Source organism: Anomaloglossus baeobatrachus, chromosome 6 (genome assembly GCF_048569485.1).
Source record: "Anomaloglossus baeobatrachus isolate aAnoBae1 chromosome 6, aAnoBae1.hap1, whole genome shotgun sequence".
In the NCBI taxonomy this organism is placed as follows: domain Eukaryota; kingdom Metazoa; phylum Chordata; class Amphibia; order Anura; family Aromobatidae; genus Anomaloglossus; species Anomaloglossus baeobatrachus.
Window position 1 is genome coordinate 557,668,412 of NC_134358.1, and position 23,833 is coordinate 557,692,244.

Consider the following 23,833-nt stretch of genomic DNA (forward strand, 5'->3'; position numbering starts at 1 on the left):
TGTTCTATAGGGGTCTGCACTCTATAGGGGTTTTCATTCTATAGGGAGTCTGCGCTCCAGAAAGGTCTGCACTCTATAGGGGTTTGTGTTCTATAGGGGTCTGCACTCTATAGGGGTTTGTATTCTATAGGGGGTCTGCGCTCCAGAAAGGTCTGCACTCTATAGGGGTTTGTGTTCTATAGGGGGCCTGCACTCTATAGAAGTTTGTGTTCTACAGGGGTCTGCACTCTTCAGATATCTACTCTCTATGGTTCTGCGCTCTATAGGGATTTGCATTCTATAGGGGTCTGCACTCTATAGGGGTCTGCGTACAGGACCTGCTGCTGAGGACAGACAGTGACACAAGAATATGGTGAAAGGGGGACAAACCCATCCATGTGGCACCGAACACCTCGCGTGGCTCCATCTCCATTACTATAGGAGGTAAGAACCTGTGCAGCGCTCCACTTCCCGGCCACCAGCCCCTTCTGTTTATGTACACGGCGAAGAAAGTGGACGTCCCCCCCCACACACAACACAGGGGAGAACCGAGGGGCTCACTACTAAACACACACACCAGAGTAACTTTCTCCCCCTGCTCTATTACCTACCATCCAATGTATGTACACAGTGACTGCACCAGCAGAATAGTGAGTGCAGCTCTGGAGTATAATACAGGAGGTAACTCAGGATCAGTAATGTAATGTATGTACACAGTGACTACACCAGCAGAATAGTGAGTGCAGCTCTGGAGTATAATACAGGAGGTAACTCAGGATCAGTAATGTAATGTATGTGCACAGTGACTGCACCAGCAGAATAGTGAGTGCAGCTCTGGAGTATAATACAGGAGGTAACTCAGGATCAGTAATGTATGTACACAGTGACTGCACCAGCAGAATAGTGAGGGCAGCTCTGGAGTATAATACAGGAGGTAACTCAGGATCAGTAATGTAATGTATGTACACAGTGACTGCACCAGCAGAATAGTGAGGGCAGCTCTGGAGTATAATACAGGAGGTAACTCAGGATCAGTAATGTAATGTATGTACACAGTGACTGCACCAGCAGAATAGTGAGTGCAGCTCTGGAGTATTATACAGGAGGTAACGCAGAATCAGTAATGTAATGTATGTACACAGTGACTGCACCAGCAGAATAGTGAGTGCAGCTCTGGAGTATAATACAGGAGGTATCTCAGGATTTGTACAGGATAAGTAATGGGGGATGGTACCGCACACAGGGCAGGTGCCTGATTTATACCCGCCGGCAGGAGCCTGTGGTCACTGATATTTCCTGCTCTCCCTCTCTTTATCCGCAGATGTATCTGACAGCGGATGTGATAATTATTGATGGAGCAGAACTGATTGTCTCACACTTGTGTCTGGACTTGTTGCAGCGTCTTCTTCGTCACATCAGACCGGTTTTCCCTCCCATCTTGTAGTCCTCTTATGTCGAGTTTATTTTGAAATGCAGATTATCATCTACCACCGGGACAGCAGTGCAATACCTGGAACAACCTGTGCAGAGGGGGGCGCCGCTCCTGGATGAAAGCAGCTGTTTCCTTCTAGCTGGAAGCCATTGGAATATTGTTTTTTCTTCTAATGGGCCCTATAAACACCCCCTTATCCTCCAATGGGCCCTATAAATACCCCCTTATCCCCCGATGGGCCCTATAAACACCCCCTTATCCCCCGATGGGCCCCATAAACACCCCCTTATTCCCCGATGGGCCCTATAAATACCCCCTTATCTCCCGATGGGCCCTATAAACACCCCCTTATCCCCCGATGGGCCCAATAAATACCCCCTTATCCCCCGATGGGCCCTATGAACACCCCCTTATCCCCCGATGGGCCCTATAAATACCCCCTTATCTCCCGATGGGCCCTATAAACACCCCCTTATCCCCCGATGGGCCCTATAAACACCCCCTTATCGCCCGATGGGCCCCATAAACACCCCCTTATTCCCCGATGGGCCCTATAAACACACCCTTATCTCCCGATGGGCCCCATAAACACCCCCTTATTCCCCGATGGGCCCTATAAACACCCCCTTATCTCTGGATGGGCCCTATAAACACCCCCTTATGTCCGGATGGGCCCTATAAACACCCCCTTATTCCCCGATGGGCCCTATAAACACCCCCTTATCCCCCGATGGGCCCTATAAACACCCCCTTATCCCCCGATGGGCCTTATAAACAACCCCATATTTCCCGATGGGCCCTATAAACACCGCCTTTTCCCCCGATTGGCCCTATAAACGCCCCCTTATCCCCCCATGGGCCCTATAAATACCCCCTTATCTCCGGATGGGCCCTATAAATACCCCCTTATCCCCCGATGGGCCCTATAAACACCCCCTTATCCCCCGATAGGCCCTATAAATACCCCCTTATCTCCCGATGGGCCCTATAAACACCCCCTTATCCCCCGATGGGCCCTATAAACACCCCCTTATCTCCCGATGGGCCCTATAAACACCTCCTTATTCCCCGATGGGCCCTATAAACACCCCTTATCTCCGGATGGGCCCTATAAACACCCCCTTATCTCCGGATGGGCCCTATAAACATCCCCTTATCTTCGGATGGGCCCCATAAACACCCCCTTATTTCCGGATGGGCCCTATAAACACCCCCTTATCTCCGTATAAACACCCCCTTATTCCCCGATGGGCCCTATAAACACCCCCTTATCCCCCGATGGGCCCTATAAACACCCCCAGATTTCCCGATGGGCCCTATAAACACCCCCTTATCTCCCGATGGGCCCTATAAACACCCCCTTATTCCCCGATGGGCCCTATAAACACCCCCTTATCTCCGGATGGGCCCCATAAACACCCCCTTATCTCCGGATGGGCCCTATAAACACCCCCTTATCCCCCGATGGGCCCTATAAACACCCCCTTTTTCCCCGATGGGCCCCATAAACACCCCCTTATCTCCCGATGGGCCCTATAAACACTCCCTTATCTCTCGATGGGCCCTATAAACACCCACTTCCCCCTGATGGGCCCTGAAAACACCCACTTCCCATCGATGGGCCCTATAAACACCTCCTTATCTCCGGATGGGGCCTATAAACACCCACTTCCCCCTGATGAGCCCTGAAAACACCGACTTCCCATCGATGGGCCCTATAAACACCCACTTCCTCCGATGGGCCCTATAAACACCCCCTTATCCCCCGATGGGCCCTATAAACACCCACTTCCCCCCGATGGGCCTATGAACCCCCCCCTTCATATAAACACTTTACAGTAACTTTCGGATTCTTCCGTCCAGGACAGGATCCAGTTTTGGATAAAAAAAAAAATCGAAACATTTATTATATTTTTTGTTGTAAATATATACATCTCATTTTCTGATGGAAAATAGCAGAAAAAATATATAAAAACATGACAAAATCGCCGCTCTCTAATGATGGCTTTCACCGTCACCGCTCAACGTTCACATGTAGCAGAGCTGAGTATATCCTGGTGGCACCGCACTTTTACATAGGACTGCCGATAAACCAATATAATAACTCACAGGCAACAATGTAGCGTCTCTGCATGAAGTGGCTCGCTCAGCTCTGCTACATCTCTATCATTCCGGATCTCACGTTTATAAGGCGGCGGCGCCTTTGTGCATTTACTCGAGAGCCGCGACGTCTGTTCCAGAAATGCCCATTTATATGGATAAATAAAGGGACGGGGGATCTGTATCCAATGCGGATTATATCTCAGCACCGTCCGTATCGCACAGTATCCGATCAGACGCGGCATGTAATGTCCATCCCGTGTACCCGAGCGTCTGAGACATCCTCTTCTTCGTGTCTCCTTGCACTGGAGATTTCTATCACTTATAGATTGGGGTCTGAGGTTGTTACTTTTCTTCTGTATATTCTCAATAAATATTCGGATTCATCCTCGCAGTGCCTTAAAATGAAAAAACAAAAATACATGATTACCGGTTTATTGGGCTCTTTCCTGAGCGAGCACTACCATGCTCGGGTGCTCAGTACTCGTAACTAGTGATGAGCGGGCACTACCATGCTCAGGTGCTCAGTACTGGTAACTAGTGATGAGCGGGCACTACCATGCTCGGGTGCTCAGTACTCGTAACTAGTGATGAGCGGGCACTACCATGCTCGGGTGCTCAGTACTGGTAACTAGTGATGAGCGGGCACTACCATGCTCGGGTGCTCAGTACTCGTAACTAGTGATGAGCGGGCACTACCATGCTCGGGTGCTCTGTACTGGTAACTAGTGATGAACGGGCACTACCATGCTCGGGTGCTCAGTACTCGTAACTAGTGATGAGCGGGCACTACCATGCTCAGGTGCTCGATACTGGTAACTAGTGATGAGTGGGCACTACCATGCTCAGGTGCTCAGTACTGGTAACTAGTGATGAGCGGGCACTACCATGCTCAGGTGCTCAGTACTGGTAACTAGTGATGAACGGGCACTACCATGCTCAGGTGCTCGATACTGGTAACTAGTGATGAGTGGGCACTACCATGCTCAGGTGCTCAGTACTGGTAACTAGTGATGAGCGGGCACTACCATGCTCGGGTGCTCAGTACTCGTAACTAGTGATGAGCGGGCACTACCATGCTCAGGTGCTCAATACTGGTAACTAGTGATGAGTGGGCACTACCATGCTCAGGTGCTCAGTACTGGTAACTAGTGATGAGCGGGCACTACCATGCTCGGGTGCTCAGTACTCATAACTAGTGATGAGCGGGCACTACCATGCTCAGGTGCTCAGTACTGGTAACTAGTGATGAACGGGCACTACCATGCTCAGGTGCTCGATACTGGTAACTAGTGATGAGTGGGCACTACCATGCTCAGGTGCTCAGTACTGGTAACTAGTGATGAGCGGGCACTACCATGCTCGGGTGCTCAGTACTTGTAACTAGTGATGAGTGGGCACTACCATGCTCGGGTGTTCAGTACTGGTAACTAGTGATGAGCGGACACTACCATGCTCGGGTGCTCAGTACTCGTAACTAGTGATGAGTGGACACTACCATGCTCGGGTGCTCTGTACTGGTAACTAGTGATGAGTGGGCACTACCATGCTCAGGTGCTCTGTACTGGTAACTAGTGATGAGCGGACACTACCATGCTCGGGTGCTCAGTACTCGTAACTAGTGATGAGTGGGCACTACCATGCTCGGGTGTTCAGTACTGGTAACTAGTGATGAGCGGGCACTACCATGCTCAGGTGCTCAGTACTCGTAACTAGTGATGAGCGGGCACTACCATGCTCGGGTGCTCAGTACTGGTAACTAGTGATGAGCGGGCACTACCATGCTCGGGTGCTCAGTACTGGTAACTAGTGATGAGTGGGCACTACCATGCTCGGGTGCTCAGTACTCGTAACTAGTGATGAGTGGGCACTACCATGCTCGGGTGTTCAGTACTCGTAACTAGTGATGAGCGGGCACTACCATGCTCAGGTGCTCAATACTGGTAACTAGTGATGAGCGGGCACTACCATGCTCGGATGCTCAGTACTGGTAACTAGTGATGAGTGGGCACTACCATGCTCGAGTGTTCAGTACTCGTAACTAGTGATGAGCGGGCACTACCATGCTCAGGTGCTCAATACTGGTAACTAGTGATGAGTGGGCACTACCATGCTCAGGTGCTCAGTACTCGTAACTAGTGATGAGCGGGCACTACCATGCTCGGTTGCTCAGTACTTATAACTAGTGATGAGCGGGCACTACCATGCTCGGGTGCTCAGTACTCGTAACTAGTGATGAGCGGGCACTACCATGCTCGGTTGCTCGGTACTCGTAACTAGTGATGAGCGGGCACTACCATGCTCAGGTGCTCAGTACTGGTAACTAGTGATGAGCGGGCACTACCATACTCAGGTGCTCAGTACTGGTAACTAGTGATGAGTGGGCACTACCATGCTCGGGTGCTCAGTACTTGTAACTAGTGATGAGTGGGCACTACCATGCTCGGATGCTCAGTACTTGTAACTAGTGATGAGCGGGTACTACCATGCTCAGGTGCTCAGTACTCGTAACTAGTGATGAGTGGGCACTACCATGCTCGGGTGCTCAGTACTCGTAACTAGTGATGAGCGGGCACTACCATGCTCGGATGCTCAGTACTCGTAACTAGTGATGAGCGGGCACTACCATGCTCAGGTGCTCAGTACTCGTAACTAGTGATGAGCGGGCACTACCATGCTCAGGTGCTCAGTACTCGTAACTAGTGAAGAGCGGGCACTACCATGCTCAGGTGCTCAGTACTGGTAACTAGTGATGAGCGGGCACTACCATGCTCAGGTGCTCAGTACTGGTAACTAGTGATGAGCGGGAACTACCATGCTCAGGTGCTCAGTACTCGTAACTAGTGATGAGCGGGCATTACCATGCTCGGGTGCTCAGTACTCGTAACTAGTGATGAGCGGGCACTACCATGCTCGGGTGCTCGGTACTCGTAACTAGTGATGAGCGGCCACTACCATGCTCAGGTGCTCAGTACTGGTAACTAGTGATGAGCGGGCACTACCATGCTCGGGTGCTCAGTAATCGTAACTAGTGATGAGCGGGCACTACCATGCTCGGGTGCTCAGTACTCGTAACTAGTGATGAGTGGGCACTACCATGCTCGGGTGCTCAGTACTGGTAACTAGTGATGAGTGGGCACTACCATGCTTGGGTGCTCAGTACTGGTAACTAGTGATGAGTGGGCACTACCATGCTCGGGTGCTCAGTACTGGTAACTAGTGATGAGCGGGCACTACCATGCTCGGGTGCTCAGTACTGGTAACTAGTGATGAGCGGGCACTACCATGCTCGGGTGCTCAGTACTGGTAACTAGTGATGAGCGGGCACTACCATGCTCGGGTGCTCAGTACTGGTAACTAGTGATGAGCGGGCACTACCATGCTCGGGTGATCAGTACTAGTAACTAGTGATGAGTGGGCACTATCATGCTCAGGTGCTCAGTACTGGTAACTAGTGATGAGTGGACACCACCATGCTCGGGTACTCAGTACTCGTAACTAGTGATGAGCGGGCACTACCATGCTCGGGTGCTCAGTACTCGTAACTAGTGATGAGTGGGCACTACCATGCTCGGGTGTTCAGTACTGGTAACTAGTGATGAGCGGGCACTACCATGCTCAGGTGCTCAGTACTTGTAACTAGTGATGAGCGGGCACTACCATGCTCGGGTGCTCAGTACTGGTAACTAGTGATGAGTGGGCACTACCATGCTCAGGTGCTCAGTACTGGTAACTAGTGATGAGCGGACACTACCATGCTCAGGTGCTCAGTACTTGTAACTAGTGATGAGCGGGCACTACCATGCTCGGGTGCTCAGTACTGGTAACTAGTGATGAGTGGGCACTACCATGCTCGGGTGTTCAGTACTGGTAACTAGTGATGAGTGGGCACTACCATGCTCGGGTGCTCAGTACTGGTAACTAGTGATGAGCGGACACTACCATGCTCAGGTGCTCAGTACTAGTAACTAGTGATGAGCAGGCACTACCATGCTCGGGTGCTCAGTACTGGTAACTAGTGATGAGTGAGCACTACCATGCTCGGGTGTTCAGTACTGGTAACTAGTGATGAGTGAGCACTACCATGCTCGGGTGCTCAGTACTCATAACTAGTGATGAGCGGGCACTACCATGCTCGGATGCTCAGTACTCGTAACTAGTGATGAGCGGGCACTACCATGCTCAGGTGCTCAGTACTCGTAACTAGTGATGAGCGGGCACTACCATGCTCAGGTGCTCAGTACTCGTAACTAGTGAAGAGCGGGCACTACCATGCTCAGGTGCTCAGTACTGGTAACTAGTGATGAGCGGGCACTACCATGCTCAGGTGCTCAGTACTGGTAACTAGTGATGAGCGGGAACTACCATGCTCAGGTGCTCAGTACTCGTAACTAGTGATGAGCGGGCATTACCATGCTCGGGTGCTCAGTACTCGTAACTAGTGATGAGCGGGCACTACCATGCTCGGGTGCTCGGTACTCGTAACTAGTGATGAGCGGCCACTACCATGCTCAGGTGCTCAGTACTGGTAACTAGTGATGAGCGGGCACTACCATGCTCGGGTGCTCAGTAATCGTAACTAGTGATGAGCGGGCACTACCATGCTCGGGTGCTCATTACTCGTAACTAGTGATGAGTGGGCACTACCATGCTCGGGTGCTCAGTACTGGTAACTAGTGATGAGTGGGCACTACCATGCTTGGGTGCTCAGTACTGGTAACTAGTGATGAGTGGGCACTACCATGCTCGGGTGCTCAGTACTGGTAACTAGTGATGAGCGGGCACTACCATGCTCGGGTGCTCAGTACTGGTAACTAGTGATGAGCGGGCACTACCATGCTCGGGTGCTCAGTACTGGTAACTAGTGATGAGCGGGCACTACCATGCTCGGGTGCTCAGTACTGGTAACTAGTGATGAGCGGGCACTACCATGCTCGGGTGATCAGTACTAGTAACTAGTGATGAGTGGGCACTATCATGCTCAGGTGCTCAGTACTGGTAACTAGTGATGAGTGGACACCACCATGCTCGGGTACTCAGTACTCGTAACTAGTGATGAGCGGGCACTACCATGCTCGGGTGCTCAGTACTCGTAACTAGTGATGAGTGGGCACTACCATGCTCGGGTGTTCAGTACTGGTAACTAGTGATGAGCGGGCACTACCATGCTCAGGTGCTCAGTACTTGTAACTAGTGATGAGCGGGCACTACCATGCTCGGGTGCTCAGTACTGGTAACTAGTGATGAGTGGGCACTACCATGCTCGGGTGCTCAGTACTGGTAACTAGTGATGAGCGGACACTACCATGCTCAGGTGCTCAGTACTAGTAACTAGTGATGAGCAGGCACTACCATGCTCGGGTGCTCAGTACTGGTAACTAGTGATGAGTGAGCACTACCATGCTCGGGTGTTCAGTACTGGTAACTAGTGATGAGTGAGCACTACCATGCTCGGGTGCTCAGTACTCATAACTAGTGATGAGCGGGCACTACCATGCTCGGGTGCTCAGTACTCGTAACTAGTGATGAGCGGGCACTACCATGCTCGGGTGCTCAGTACTGGTAACTAGTGATGAGTGGACACTACCATGCTCGGGTACTCAGTACTCGTAACTAGTGATGAGCGGACACTACCATGCTCGGGTGCTCAGTACTCATAACTAGTGATGAGCGGGCACTACCATGCTCGGGTGCTCAGTACTCGTAACTAGTGATGAGCGGCCACTACCATGCTCAGGTGCTCGGTACTGGTAACTAGTGATGAGCGGGCACAACCATGCTCGGGTGCTCGGTACTCGTAACTAGTGATGAGCGGGCACTACCATGCTCGGGTGCTCAGTACTGGTAACTAGTGATGAGGGAGCACTACCATGCTCGGGTGCTCAGTACTGGTAACTAGTGATGAGCGGGCACTACCATGCTCAGGTGCTCAGTACTGGTAACTAGTGCTGAGTGGGCACTACCATGCTCGGGTACTCAGTAATCGTAACTAGTGATGAGCGGGCACTACCATGCTCGGGTGCTCAGTACTGGTAACTAGTGATGAGTGGGCACTACCATGCTTGGGTGCTCAGTACTGGTAACTAGTGATGAGTGGGCACTACCATGCTCGGGTGCTCAGTACTGGTAACTAGTGATGAGCGGGCACTACTATGCTCGGGTGCTCAGTACTGGTAACTAGTGATGAGCGGGCACTACCATGCTCGGGGGCTCAGTACTGGTAACTAGTGATGAGTGGGCACTACCATGCTCGGCGGCTCAGTACTCGTAACTAGTGATGAGTGAGCACTACCATGCTCGGGTACTCAGTACTCGTAACTAGTGATGAGCGGGCACTACCATGCTCGGGTGCTCTGTACTCGTAACTAGTGATGAGTGGGCACTACCATGCTCGGGTGCTCAGTACTCATAACTAGTGATGAGCGGGCACTACCATGCTCGGGTGCTCAGTACTCATAACTAGTGATGAGCGGGCACTACCATGCTCGGGTACTCAGTACTCGTAACTAGTGATGAGCGGGCACTACCATTCTCAGGTGCTCAGTACTGGTAACTAGTGATGAGTGAGCACTACCATGCTCGGGTGCTCAGTACTGGTAACTAGTGATGAGTGAGCACTACCATGCTCGGGTGCTCTGTACTCGTAACTAGTGATGAGCGGGCACTACCATGCTCGGGTGCTCAGTACTCGTAACTAGTGATGAGTGGGCACTACCATGCTCGGGTGCTCAGTACTCGTAACTAGTGATGAGCGGGCACTACCATGCTCGGATGCTCAGTACTCGTAACTAGTGATGAGCGGGCACTACCATGCTCAGGTGCTCAGTACTCGTAACTAGTGATGAGCGGGCACTACCATGCTCAGGTGCTCAGTACTCGTAACTAGTGAAGAGCGGGCACTACCATGCTCAGGTGCTCAGTACTGGTAACTAGTGATGAGCGGGCACTACCATGCTCAGGTGCTCAGTACTGGTAACTAGTGATGAGCGGGAACTACCATGCTCAGGTGCTCAGTACTCGTAACTAGTGATGAGCGGGCATTACCATGCTCGGGTGCTCAGTACTCGTAACTAGTGATGAGCGGGCACTACCATGCTCGGGTGCTCGGTACTCGTAACTAGTGATGAGCGGCCACTACCATGCTCAGGTGCTCAGTACTGGTAACTAGTGATGAGCGGGCACTACCATGCTCGGGTGCTCAGTAATCGTAACTAGTGATGAGCGGGCACTACCATGCTCGGGTGCTCAGTACTCGTAACTAGTGATGAGTGGGCACTACCATGCTCGGGTGCTCAGTACTGGTAACTAGTGATGAGTGGGCACTACCATGCTTGGGTGCTCAGTACTGGTAACTAGTGATGAGTGGGCACTACCATGCTCGGGTGCTCAGTACTGGTAACTAGTGATGAGCGGGCACTACCATGCTCGGGTGCTCAGTACTGGTAACTAGTGATGAGCGGGCACTACCATGCTCGGGTGCTCAGTACTGGTAACTAGTGATGAGCGGGCACTACCATGCTCGGGTGCTCAGTACTGGTAACTAGTGATGAGCGGGCACTACCATGCTCGGGTGCTCATTACTCGTAACTAGTGATGAGTGGGCACTACCATGCTCGGGTGCTCAGTACTGGTAACTAGTGATGAGTGGGCACTACCATGCTTGGGTGCTCAGTACTGGTAACTAGTGATGAGTGGGCACTACCATGCTCGGGTGCTCAGTACTGGTAACTAGTGATGAGCGGGCACTACCATGCTCGGGTGCTCAGTACTGGTAACTAGTGATGAGCGGGCACTACCATGCTCGGGTGCTCAGTACTGGTAACTAGTGATGAGCGGGCACTACCATGCTCGGGTGCTCAGTACTGGTAACTAGTGATGAGCGGGCACTACCATGCTCGGGTGATCAGTACTAGTAACTAGTGATGAGTGGGCACTATCATGCTCAGGTGCTCAGTACTGGTAACTAGTGATGAGTGGACACCACCATGCTCGGGTACTCAGTACTCGTAACTAGTGATGAGCGGGCACTACCATGCTCGGGTGCTCAGTACTCGTAACTAGTGATGAGCGGGCACTACCATGCTCGGGTGCTCAGTACTGGTAACTAGTGATGAGCGGGCACTACCATGCTCGGGTGATCAGTACTAGTAACTAGTGATGAGTGGGCACTATCATGCTCAGGTGCTCAGTACTGGTAACTAGTGATGAGTGGACACCACCATGCTCGGGTACTCAGTACTCGTAACTAGTGATGAGCGGGCACTACCATGCTCGGGTGCTCAGTACTCGTAACTAGTGATGAGTGGGCACTACCATGCTCGGGTGTTCAGTACTGGTAACTAGTGATGAGCGGGCACTACCATGCTCGGGTGCTCAGTACTGGTAACTAGTGATGAGTGGGCACTACCATGCTCAGGTGCTCAGTACTCGTAACTAGTGATGAGCGGGCACTACCATGCTCAGGTGCTCAGTACTTGTAACTAGTGATGAGCGGGCACTACCATGCTCGGGTGCTCAGTACTGGTAACTAGTGATGAGTGGGCACTACCATGCTCGGGTGCTCAGTACTGGTAACTAGTGATGAGCGGACACTACCATGCTCAGGTGCTCAGTACTAGTAACTAGTGATGAGCAGGCACTACCATGCTCGGGTGCTCAGTACTGGTAACTAGTGATGAGTGAGCACTACCATGCTCGGGTGTTCAGTACTGGTAACTAGTGATGAGTGAGCACTACCATGCTCGGGTGCTCAGTACTCATAACTAGTGATGAGCGGGCACTACCATGCTCGGGTGCTCAGTACTCGTAACTAGTGATGAGCGGGCACTACCATGCTCGGGTGCTCAGTACTGGTAACTAGTGATGAGTGGACACTACCATGCTCGGGTACTCAGTACTCGTAACTAGTGATGAGCGGACACTACCATGCTCGGGTGCTCAGTACTCATAACTAGTGATGAGCGGGCACTACCATGCTCGGGTGCTCAGTACTCGTAACTAGTGATGAGCGGGCACTACCATGCTCGGGTGCTCGGTACTCGTAACTAGTGATGAGCGGCCACTACCATGCTCAGGTGCTCAGTACTGGTAACTAGTGATGAGCGGGCACAACCATGCTCGGGTGCTCGGTACTCGTAACTAGTGATGAGCGGGCACTACCATGCTCGGGTGCTCAGTACTGGTAACTAGTGATGAGGGAGCACTACCATGCTCGGGTGCTCAGTACTGGTAACTAGTGATGAGCGGGCACTACCATGCTCAGGTGCTCAGTACTGGTAACTAGTGCTGAGTGGGCACTACCATGCTCGGGTACTCAGTAATCGTAACTAGTGATGAGCGGGCACTACCATGCTCGGGTGCTCAGTACTGGTAACTAGTGATGAGTGGGCACTACCATGCTTGGGTGCTCAGTACTGGTAACTAGTGATGAGTGGGCACTACCATGCTCGGGTGCTCAGTACTGGTAACTAGTGATGAGCGGGCACTACTATGCTCGGGTGCTCAGTACTGGTAACTAGTGATGAGCGGGCACTACCATGCTCGGGGGCTCAGTACTGGTAACTAGTGATGAGTGGGCACTACCATGCTCGGCGGCTCAGTACTCGTAACTAGTGATGAGTGAGCACTACCATGCTCGGGTACTCAGTACTCGTAACTAGTGATGAGCGGGCACTACCATGCTCGGGTGCTCTGTACTCGTAACTAGTGATGAGTGGGCACTACCATGCTCGGGTGCTCAGTACTCATAACTAGTGATGAGCGGGCACTACCATGCTCGGGTGCTCAGTACTCATAACTAGTGATGAGCGGGCACTACCATGCTCGGGTACTCAGTACTCGTAACTAGTGATGAGCGGGCACTACCATGCTCAGGTGCTCAGTACTGGTAACTAGTGATGAGTGAGCACTACCATGCTCGGGTGCTCAGTACTGGTAACTAGTGATGAGTGAGCACTACCATGCTCGGGTGCTCTGTACTCGTAACTAGTGATGAGCGGGCACTACCATGCTCGGGTGCTCAGTACTCGTAACTAGTGATGAGTGGGCACTACCATGCTCGGGTGCTCAGTACTCGTAACTAGTGATGAGCGGGCACTACCATGCTCGGATGCTCAGTACTCGTAACTAGTGATGAGCGGGCACTACCATGCTCAGGTGCTCAGTACTCGTAACTAGTGATGAGCGGGCACTACCATGCTCAGGTGCTCAGTACTCGTAACTAGTGAAGAGCGGGCACTACCATGCTCAGGTGCTCAGTACTGGTAACTAGTGATGAGCGGGCACTACCATGCTCAGGTGCTCAGTACTGGTAACTAGTGATGAGCGGGAACTACCATGCTCAGGTGCTCAGTACTCGTAACTAGTGATGAGCGGGCATTACCATGCTCGGGTGCTCAGTACTCGTAACTAGTGATGAGCGGGCACTACCATGCTCGGGTGCTCGGTACTCGTAACTAGTGATGAGCGGCCACTACCATGCTCAGGTGCTCAGTACTGGTAACTAGTGATGAGCGGGCACTACCATGCTCGGGTGCTCAGTAATCGTAACTAGTGATGAGCGGGCACTACCATGCTCGGGTGCTCAGTACTCGTAACTAGTGATGAGTGGGCACTACCATGCTCGGGTGCTCAGTACTGGTAACTAGTGATGAGTGGGCACTACCATGCTTGGGTGCTCAGTACTGGTAACTAGTGATGAGTGGGCACTACCATGCTCGGGTGCTCAGTACTGGTAACTAGTGATGAGCGGGCACTACCATGCTCGGGTGCTCAGTACTGGTAACTAGTGATGAGCGGGCACTACCATGCTCGGGTGCTCAGTACTGGTAACTAGTGATGAGCGGGCACTACCATGCTCGGGTGATCAGTACTAGTAACTAGTGATGAGTGGGCACTATCATGCTCAGGTGCTCAGTACTGGTAACTAGTGATGAGTGGACACCACCATGCTCGGGTACTCAGTACTCGTAACTAGTGATGAGCGGGCACTACCATGCTCGGGTGCTCAGTACTCGTAACTAGTGATGAGTGGGCACTACCATGCTCGGGTGTTCAGTACTGGTAACTAGTGATGAGCGGGCACTACCATGCTCAGGTGCTCAGTACTTGTAACTAGTGATGAGCGGGCACTACCATGCTCGGGTGCTCAGTACTGGTAACTAGTGATGAGTGGGCACTACCATGCTCAGGTGCTCAGTACTGGTAACTAGTGATGAGCGGACACTACCATGCTCAGGTGCGCAGTACTTGTAACTAGTGATGAGCGGGCACTACCATGCTCGGGTGCTCAGTACTGGTAACTAGTGATGAGTGGGCACTACCATGCTCGGGTGTTCAGTACTGGTAACTAGTGATGAGTGGGCACTACCATGCTCGGGTGCTCAGTACTGGTAACTAGTGATGAGCGGACACTACCATGCTCAGGTGCTCAGTACTAGTAACTAGTGATGAGCAGGCACTACCATGCTCGGGTGCTCAGTACTGGTAACTAGTGATGAGTGAGCACTACCATGCTCGGGTGTTCAGTACTGGTAACTAGTGATGAGTGAGCACTACCATGCTCGGGTGCTCAGTACTCATAACTAGTGATGAGCGGGCACTACCATGCTCGGGTGCTCAGTACTGGTAACTAGTGATGAGCGGGCACTACCATGCTCGGGTGCTCAGTACTCGTAACTAGTGATGAGCGGGCACTACCATGCTCGGGTGCTCAGTACTGGTAACTAGTGATGAGCGGGCACTACCATGCTCGGGTGCTCAGTACTCGTAACTAGTGATGAGCGGGCACTACCATGCTCGGGTGCTCAGTACTGGTAACTAGTGATGAGTGGACACTACCATGCTCGGGTACTCAGTACTCGTAACTAGTGATGAGCGGACACTACCATGCTCGGGTGCTCAGTACTCATAACTAGTGATGAGCGGGCACTACCATGCTCGGGTGCTCAGTACTCGTAACTAGTGATGAGCGGGCACTACCATGCTCGGGTGCTCGGTACTCGTAACTAGTGATGAGCGGCCACTACCATGCTCAGGTGCTCAGTACTGGTAACTAGTGATGAGCGGGCACAACCATGCTCGGGTGCTCGGTACTCGTAACTAGTGATGAGCGGGCACTACCATGCTCGGGTGCTCAGTACTGGTAACTAGTGATGAGGGAGCACTACCATGCTCGGGTGCTCAGTACTGGTAACTAGTGATGAGCGGGCACTACCATGCTCAGGTGCTCAGTACTGGTAACTAGTGCTGAGTGGGCACTACCATGCTCGGGTACTCAGTAATCGTAACTAGTGATGAGCGGGCACTACCATGCTCGGGTGCTCAGTACTGGTAACTAGTGATGAGTGGGCACTACCATGCTTGGGTGCTCAGTACTGGTAACTAGTGATGAGTGGGCACTACCATGCTCGGGTGCTCAGTACTGGTAACTAGTGATGAGCGGGCACTACTATGCTCGGGTGCTCAGTACTGGTAACTAGTGATGAGCGGGCACTACCATGCTCGGGGGCTCAGTACTGGTAACTAGTGATGAGTGGGCACTACCATGCTCGGCGGCTCAGTACTCGTAACTAGTGATAAGTGAGCACTACCATGCTCGGGTACTCAGTACTCGTAACTAGTGATGAGCGGGCACTACCATGCTCGGGTGCTCTGTACTCGTAACTAGTGATGAGTGGGCACTACCATGCTCGGGTGCTCAGTACTCATAACTAGTGATGAGCGGGCACTACCATGCTCGGGTGCTCAGTACTCATAACTAGTGATGAGCGGGCACTACCATGCTCGGGTACTCAGTACTCGTAACTAGTGATGAGCGGGCACTACCATGCTCAGGTGCTCAGTACTGGTAACTAGTGATGAGTGAGCACTACCATGCTCGGGTGCTCAGTACTGGTAACTAGTGATGAGTGAGCACTACCATGCTCGGGTGCTCTGTACTCGTAACTAGTGATGAGCGGGCACTACCATGCTCGGGTGCTCAGTACTCATAACTAGTGATGAGCGGGCACTACCATGCTCGAGTGCTCTGTACTCGTAACTAGTGATGAGCGGGCACTACCATGCTCAGATGCTCAGTACTGGTAACTAGTGATGAGCGGGCACTACCATGCTCGGGTGCTCAGTACTCATAACTAGTGATGAGCAGGCACTACCATGCTCGGGTGCTCAGTACTGGTAACTAGTGATGAGCGGGCACTACCATGCTCGGGTGCTCAGTACTGGTAACTAGTGATGAGTGGGCACTACCATGCTCAAGTGCTCAGTACTGATAACTAGTGATGACTGGGCACTACCATGCTCGAGTGCTCAGTACTCGTAATTAGTGATGAGCGGGCACTACCATGCTCGGGTGCTCAGTACTCGTAACTAGTGATGAGTGGGCACTACCATGCTCGGGTGCTCTGTACTCGTAACTAGTGATGAGCGGGCACTACCATGCTCGGGTGCTCTGTACTCGTAACTAGTGATGAGCGGGCACTACCATGCTCGGGTGCTCAGTACTCGTAACTAGTGATGAGTGGGCACTACCATGCTCGGGTGCTCTGTACTCGTAACTAGTGATGAGCGGGCTGCTCGGGTGCTCAGTACTGGTAACTAGTGATGAGCGGGCACTACCATGCTCAGGTGCTCAGTACTGGTAACTAGTGATGAGCGGGCACTACCATGCTCGGGTGCTCAGTACTCGTATCTAGTGATGAGCGGGCACTACCATGCTCAGGTGCTCAGTACTCGTATCTAGTGATGAGCGGGCACTACCATGCTCAGGTGCTCAGTTCTGGTAACTAGTGATGAGCGGGCACTACCATGCTCGGGTACTCAGTACTCGTAACTAGTGATGAGCGGGCACTACCATGCTCGGGTGCTCTGTACTCGTAACTAGTGATGAGCGGGCACTACCATGCTCTGGTGCTCAGTACTGGTAACTAGTGATGAGCGGGCACTACCATGCTCAGGTGCTCAGTACTGGTAACTAGTGATGAGCGGGCACTACCATGCTCTGGTGCTCAGTACTGGTAACTAGTGATGAGCGGGCACTACCATGCTCAGGTGCTCAGTACTCGTAACTAGTGATGAGCGGGCACTACCATGCTCGGGTGCTCAGTACTGGTAACTAGTGATGAGCGGGCACTACCATGCTCGGGTGCTCAGTACTCATAACTAGTGATGAGCGGGCACTACCTTGCTCGGGTGCTCAGTACTCATAACTAGTGATGAGCGGGCACTACCATGCTCGGGGGCTCAGTACTCGTAACTAGTGATGAGTGAGCACTACCATGCTTAGGTGCTCAGTCCTCGTAACTAGTGATGAGCGGGCACTACCATGCTCGGGTGCTCAGTACTCGTAACTAGTGATGAGCGGGCACTACCATGCTCGGGTGCTCAGTACTGGTAACTAGTGATGAGTGAGCACTACCATGCTCAGGTGCTCAGTCCTCGTAACTAGTGATGAGCGGGAACTACAATGCTCGGGTGCTCAGTACTGGTAGTGATGAGCGGGCACTACCATGCTCAGGTGCTCAGTACTGGTAACTAGTGATGAGCGGGCACTACCATGCTCGGGTGCTCAGTACTCGTAACTAGTGATGAGCGGGCACTAGCATGCTCGGTTGCTCGGTACTCGTAACTAGTGATGAGCGGGCACTACCATGCTCAGGTGCTCAGTACTGGTAACTAGTGATGAGCGGGCACTACCATGCTCGGGTGCTCAGTACTTGTAACTAGTGATGAGCGGGCACTACCATGCTCAGGTGCTCAGTACTGGTAACTAGTGATGAGTGGGCACTACCATGCTCGGGTGCTCAGTACTTGTAACTAGTGATGAGTGGGCACTACCATGCTCAGGTGCTCAGTACTCGTAACTAGTGATGAGTGGGCACTACCATGCTCGGGTGCTCAGTACTCGTAACTAGTGATGAGCGGGCACTACCATGCTCGGGTGCTCAATACTCGTAACTAGTGAAGAGCGGGCACTACCATGCTCAGGTGCTCAGTACTGGTAACTAGTGATGAGCGGGCACTACCATGCTCAGGTGCTTAGTACTCGTAACTAGTGATGAGCGGGCACTACCATGCTCAGGTGTTCAGTACTGGTAACTAGTGATAAGCGGGCACTACCATGCTCGGGTGCTCAGTACTGGTAACTAGTGATGAGCGGGAACTACCATGCTCGGGTGCTCAGTACTCGTAACTAGTGATGAGCGGGCACTACCATGCTCGGGTGCTCGGTACTCGTAACTAGTGATGAGCGGCCACTACCATGCTCGGGTGCTCAGTACTAGTAACTAGTGCTGAGTGAGCACTACCATGCTCAGGTGCTCAGTACTCGTAACTAGTGATGAGCGGGCACTACCATGCTCGGGTACTCAGTACTCGTAACTAGTGATGAGCGGGCACTACCATGCTCGGGTGCTCAGTACTCATAACTAGTGATGAGCGGGCACTACCATGCTCGGGTGCTCAGTACTCGTAACTAGTGATGAGTGGGCACTACCATGCTCGGGTGTTCAGTACTGGTAACTAGTGATGAGTGGGCACTACCATGCTCGGGTGCTCAGTACTGGTAACTAGTGATGAGTGGGCACTACCATGCTCGGGTGCTCAGTACTCGTAACTAGTGATGAGTGGGCACTACCATGCTCGGGTGCTCAGTACTGGTAACTAGTGATGAGTGGGCACTACCATGCTTGGGTGCTCAGTACTGGTAACTAGTGATGAGTGGGCACTACCATGCTCGGGTGCTCAGTACTGGTAACTAGTGATGAGCGGGCACTACCATGCTCGGGTGCTCAGTAATGGTAATTAGTGATGAGCGGGCACTACCATGCTCGGGTGCTCAGTACTGGTAACTAGTGATGAGCGGGCACTACCATGCTCGGGTGCTCAGTACTGGTAACTAGTGATGAGCGGGCACTACCATGCTCGGGTGATCAGTACTAGTAACTAGTGATGAGTGGGCACTACCATGCTCAGGTGCTCAGTACTGGTAACTAGTGCTGAGTGGACACTACCATGCTCGGGTGCTCAGTACTCGTAACTAGTGATGAGCGGGCACTACCATGCTCGGGTGCTCAGTACTCGTAACTAGTGATGAGCGGGCACTACCATGCTCGGGTGCTCAGTACTCGTAACTAGTGATGAGTGGGCACTACCATGCTCGGGTGTTCAGTACTGGTAACTAGTGATGAGTGGGCACTACCATGCTCGGGTGCTCAGTACTGGTAACTAGTGATGAGCGGACACTACCATGCTCAGGTGCTCAGTACTGGTAACTAGTGATGAGTGGGCACTACCATGCTCGGGTGCTCAGTACTGGTAACTAGTGATGAGCGGGCAGTACCATGCTCAGGTACTCAGTACTGGTAACTAGTGATGAGTGGGCACTACCATGCTCGGGTACTCAGTACTCGTAACTAGTGATGAGCGGGCACTACCATGCTCGGGTGCTCAGTACTCATAACTAGTGATGAGCGGGCACTACCATGCTCGGGTGCTCAGTACTCGTAACTAGTGATGAGTGGGCACTACCATGCTCGGGTGTTCAGTACTGGTAACTAGTGATGAGCGGGCACTACCATGCTCGGGTGCTCAGTACTCGTAACTAGTGATGAGTGGGCACTACCATGCTCGGGTGTTCAGTACTGGTAACTAGTGATGAGTGGGCACTACCATGCTCGGGTGCTCAGTACTCGTAACTAGTGATGAGTGGGCACTACCATGCTCGGGTGTTCAGTACTGGTAACTAGTGATGAGTGGGCACTACCATGCTCGGGGGCTCAGTACTGGTAACTAGTGATGAGCGGCCACTACCATGCTCGGGTGCTCAGTACTCATAACTAGTGATGAGCGGGCACTACCATGCTCGGGTGCTCAGTACTGGTAACTAGTGATAAGCGGGCACTACCATGCTCGGGTGCTCTGTACTCGTAACTAGTGATGAGCGGACACTACCATGCTCGGGTGCTCAGTACTGGTAACTAGTGATGAGCGGGCACTACCATGCTCGGGTGCTCTGTACTGGTAAGTAGTGATGAGCGGGCACTACCATGCTCGAGTGCTCTGTACTCGTAACTAGTGATGAGCGGGCACTACCATGCTCGGGTGCTCAGTACTCGTAACTAGTGATGAGCGGGCACTACCATGCTCGGGTGCTCAGTACTCGTAACTAGTGATGAGCGGGCACTACCATGCTCGAGTGCTCAGTACTGGTAACTAGTGATGAGCGGGCACTACCATGCTCGGGTGCTCTGTACTGGTAAGTAGTGATGAGCGGGCACTACCATGCTCGAGTGCTCTGTACTCGTAACTAGTGATGAGCGAGCACTACCATGCTCGGGTGCTCAGTACTCGTAACTAGTGATGAGCGGGCACTACCATGCTCGGGTGCTCAGTACTCGTAACTAGTGATGAGCAGGCACTACCATGCTCGGGTGCTCTGTACTCGTAACTAGTGATGAGCGAGCACTATCATGCTCGGGTGCTCAGTACTGGTAACTAGTGATGAGCGGGCACTACCATGCTCGAGTGCTCTGTACTCGTAACTAGTGATGAGCGAGCACTACCATGCTCGGGTGCTCAGTACTCGTAACAAGTGATGAGCGGGCACTACCATGCTCGGGTGCTCAGTACTCGTATCTAGTGATGAGCGGGCACTACCATGCTCGAGTGCTCAGTACTCGTAACTAGTGATGAGCGGGCACTACCATGCTCGAGTGCTCTGTACTCGTAACTAGTGATGAGTGGGCACTACCATGCTCGGGTGCTCAGTACTCGTATCTAGTGATGAGCGGGCACTACCATGCTCGAGTGCTCAGTACTCGTAACTAGTGATGAGCGGGCACTACCATGCTCGAGTGCTCAGTACTCGTAACTAGTGATGAGCGGGCACTACCATGCTCGAGTGCTCAGTACTGGTAACTAGTGATGAGCGGGTACTACCATGCTCGAGTGCTCAGTACTCGTAACTAGTGATGAGCGGACACTACCATGCTTCGGGGCTCAGTACTCGTAACTAGTGATGAGTGGGCACTACCATGCTTCGGGGCTCAGTACTCGTAACTAGTGATGAGTGGGCACTACCATGCTCGGCGGCTCAGTACTCGTAACTAGTGATGAGTGAGCACTACCATGCTCGGGTACTCAGTACTCGTAACTAGTGATGAGTGGGCACTACCATGCTCGGGTACTCAGTACTCGTAACTAGTGATGAGTGGGCACTACCATGCTCGGGGGCTCAGTACTGGTAACTAGTGATAAGCGGCCAGTACCATGCTCGGGTGCTCAGTACTCATAACTAGTGATGAGCGGCCAGTACCATGCTCGGGTGCTCAGTACTCATAACTAGTGATGAGCGGGCACTACCATGCTCGGGTGCTCTGTACTCGTAACTAGTGATGAGCGGGTACTACCATGCTCGGGTGCTCAGTACTCATAACTAGTGATGAGCGTGCACTACCATGCTCGGGTACTCAGTACTCGTAACTAGTGATGAGCGGGCACTACCATGCTCAGGTGCTCAGTACTGGTAACTAGTGATGAGTGAGCACTACCATGCTCGGGTGCTCAGTACTCGTAACTAGTGATGAGCGGGCACTACCATGCTCGGGTGCTCAGTACTCATAACTAGTGATGAGCGGGCACTACCATGCTCGAGTGCTCTGTACTCGTAACTAGTGATGAGCGGGCACTACCATGCTCAGGTGCTCAGTACTCGTAACTAGTGATGAGTGAGCACTACCATGCTCGGGTGCTCAGTACTCATAACTAGTGATGAGCAGGCACTACCATGCTCGGGTGCGCAGTACTCGTAACTAGTGATGAGTGAGCACTACCATGCTCGGGTGCTCAGTACTTGTAACTAGTGATGAGCGGGCACTACCATGCTCAGGTGCTCAGTACTGGTAACTAGTGATGAGTGGGCACTACCATGCTCGGGTGCTCAGTACTGGTAACTAGTGATGAGCAAGCACTACCATGCTCGGGTGCTCAGTACTCATAACTAGTGATGAGCGGGCACTACCATGCTTGGGAGCTCAGTACTCGTAACTAGTGATGAGTGAGCACTACCATGCTCGGGTGCTCAGTACTCATAACTAGTGATGAGCAGGCACTACCATGCTCGGGTGCTCAGTACTCGTAACTAGTGATGAGTGAGCACTACCATGCTCGGGTGCTCAGTACTCATAACTAGTGATGAGCGGGCACTACCATGCTTGGGAGCTAAGTACTCGTAACTAGTGATGAGCGGGCACTACCATGCTCGGGTGCTCAATACTGGTAACTAGTGATGAGCGGACACTACCATGCTCAGGTGCTCAGTACTCGTAACTAGTGATGAGTGAACCCTACCATGCTCGGGTGCTCAGTACTGGTAACTAGTGATGAGCGGGCACTACCATGCTCGGGTGCTCAGTACTGGTAACTAGTGATGAGTGGGCACTACCATGCTCGGGTACTCAGTACTGGTAACTAGTGATGAGCGAGCACTACCATGCTCAGGTGCTCAGTACTCGTAACTAGTGATGAGCTGGCACTACCATGCTCGGGTGCTCAGTACTCGTAACTAGTGATGAGTGGGCACTACCATGCTCGGGTGCTCTGTACTCGTAACTAGTGATGAGCGGGCACTACCATGCTCGGGTGCTCTGTACTCGTAACTAGTGATAAGCGGGCACTACCATGCTCGGGTGCTCAGTACTCGTAACTAGTGATGAGTGGGCACTACCATGCTCGGGTGCTCTGTACTCGTAACTAGTGATGAGCGGGCACCACCATGCTCAGGTGCTCAGTACTCGTAACTAGTGTTGAGTGGGCACTACCATGCTCGGGTGCTCTGTACTCGTATCTAGTGATGAGCGGGCTGCTCGGGTGCTCAGTACTCATAACTAGTGATGAGCGGGCACTACCATGCTCGGGTGCTCTGTACTGGTAACTAGTGATGAGCGGGCACTACCATGCTCGGGGGCTCAGTACTCGTAACTAGTGATGAGCGGGCACTACCATGCTCGAGTGCTCTGTACTCGTAACTAGTGATGAGCGGGCACTACCATGCTCGAGTGCTCTGTACTGATAACTAGTGATGAGCAGGCACTACCATGCTCGAGTGCTCTGTACTCGTAACTAGTGATGAGCGGGCACTACCATGCTCGGGTGCTCTGTACTCATAACTAGTGATGAGCGGGCACTACCATGCTCGGGTGCTCAGTTCTGGTAACTAGTGATGAGTGGGCACTACCATGCTCGGGTGCTCAGTACTCATAACTAGTGATGAGCGGGCACTACCATGCTCGGGGGCTCAGTACTCGTAACTAGTGATGAGTGAGC

The 23,833-nt window shown here is 52.4% G+C and overlaps 1 protein-coding gene across 3 annotated transcripts in view; it reads right to left on the reverse strand.

Annotated features, from left to right (window-relative positions):
- Nucleotides 1-3,358: 3,358 nt before the first annotated feature.
- VWDE (von Willebrand factor D and EGF domains) overlaps nucleotides 3,359-23,833 on the reverse strand; it is a 162,383-nt gene continuing 141,908 nt past the window's right edge. For all 3 annotated transcript variants that reach the window (XM_075315715.1, XM_075315714.1, XM_075315713.1), the window contains exon 31: nucleotides 3,359-3,909. In XM_075315715.1, coding sequence (XP_075171830.1) covers nucleotides 3,895-3,909 — 15 coding nt within the window. In that variant the 3' untranslated portion in view covers nucleotides 3,359-3,894. The remainder of the gene's footprint in view (nucleotides 3,910-23,833) is intronic.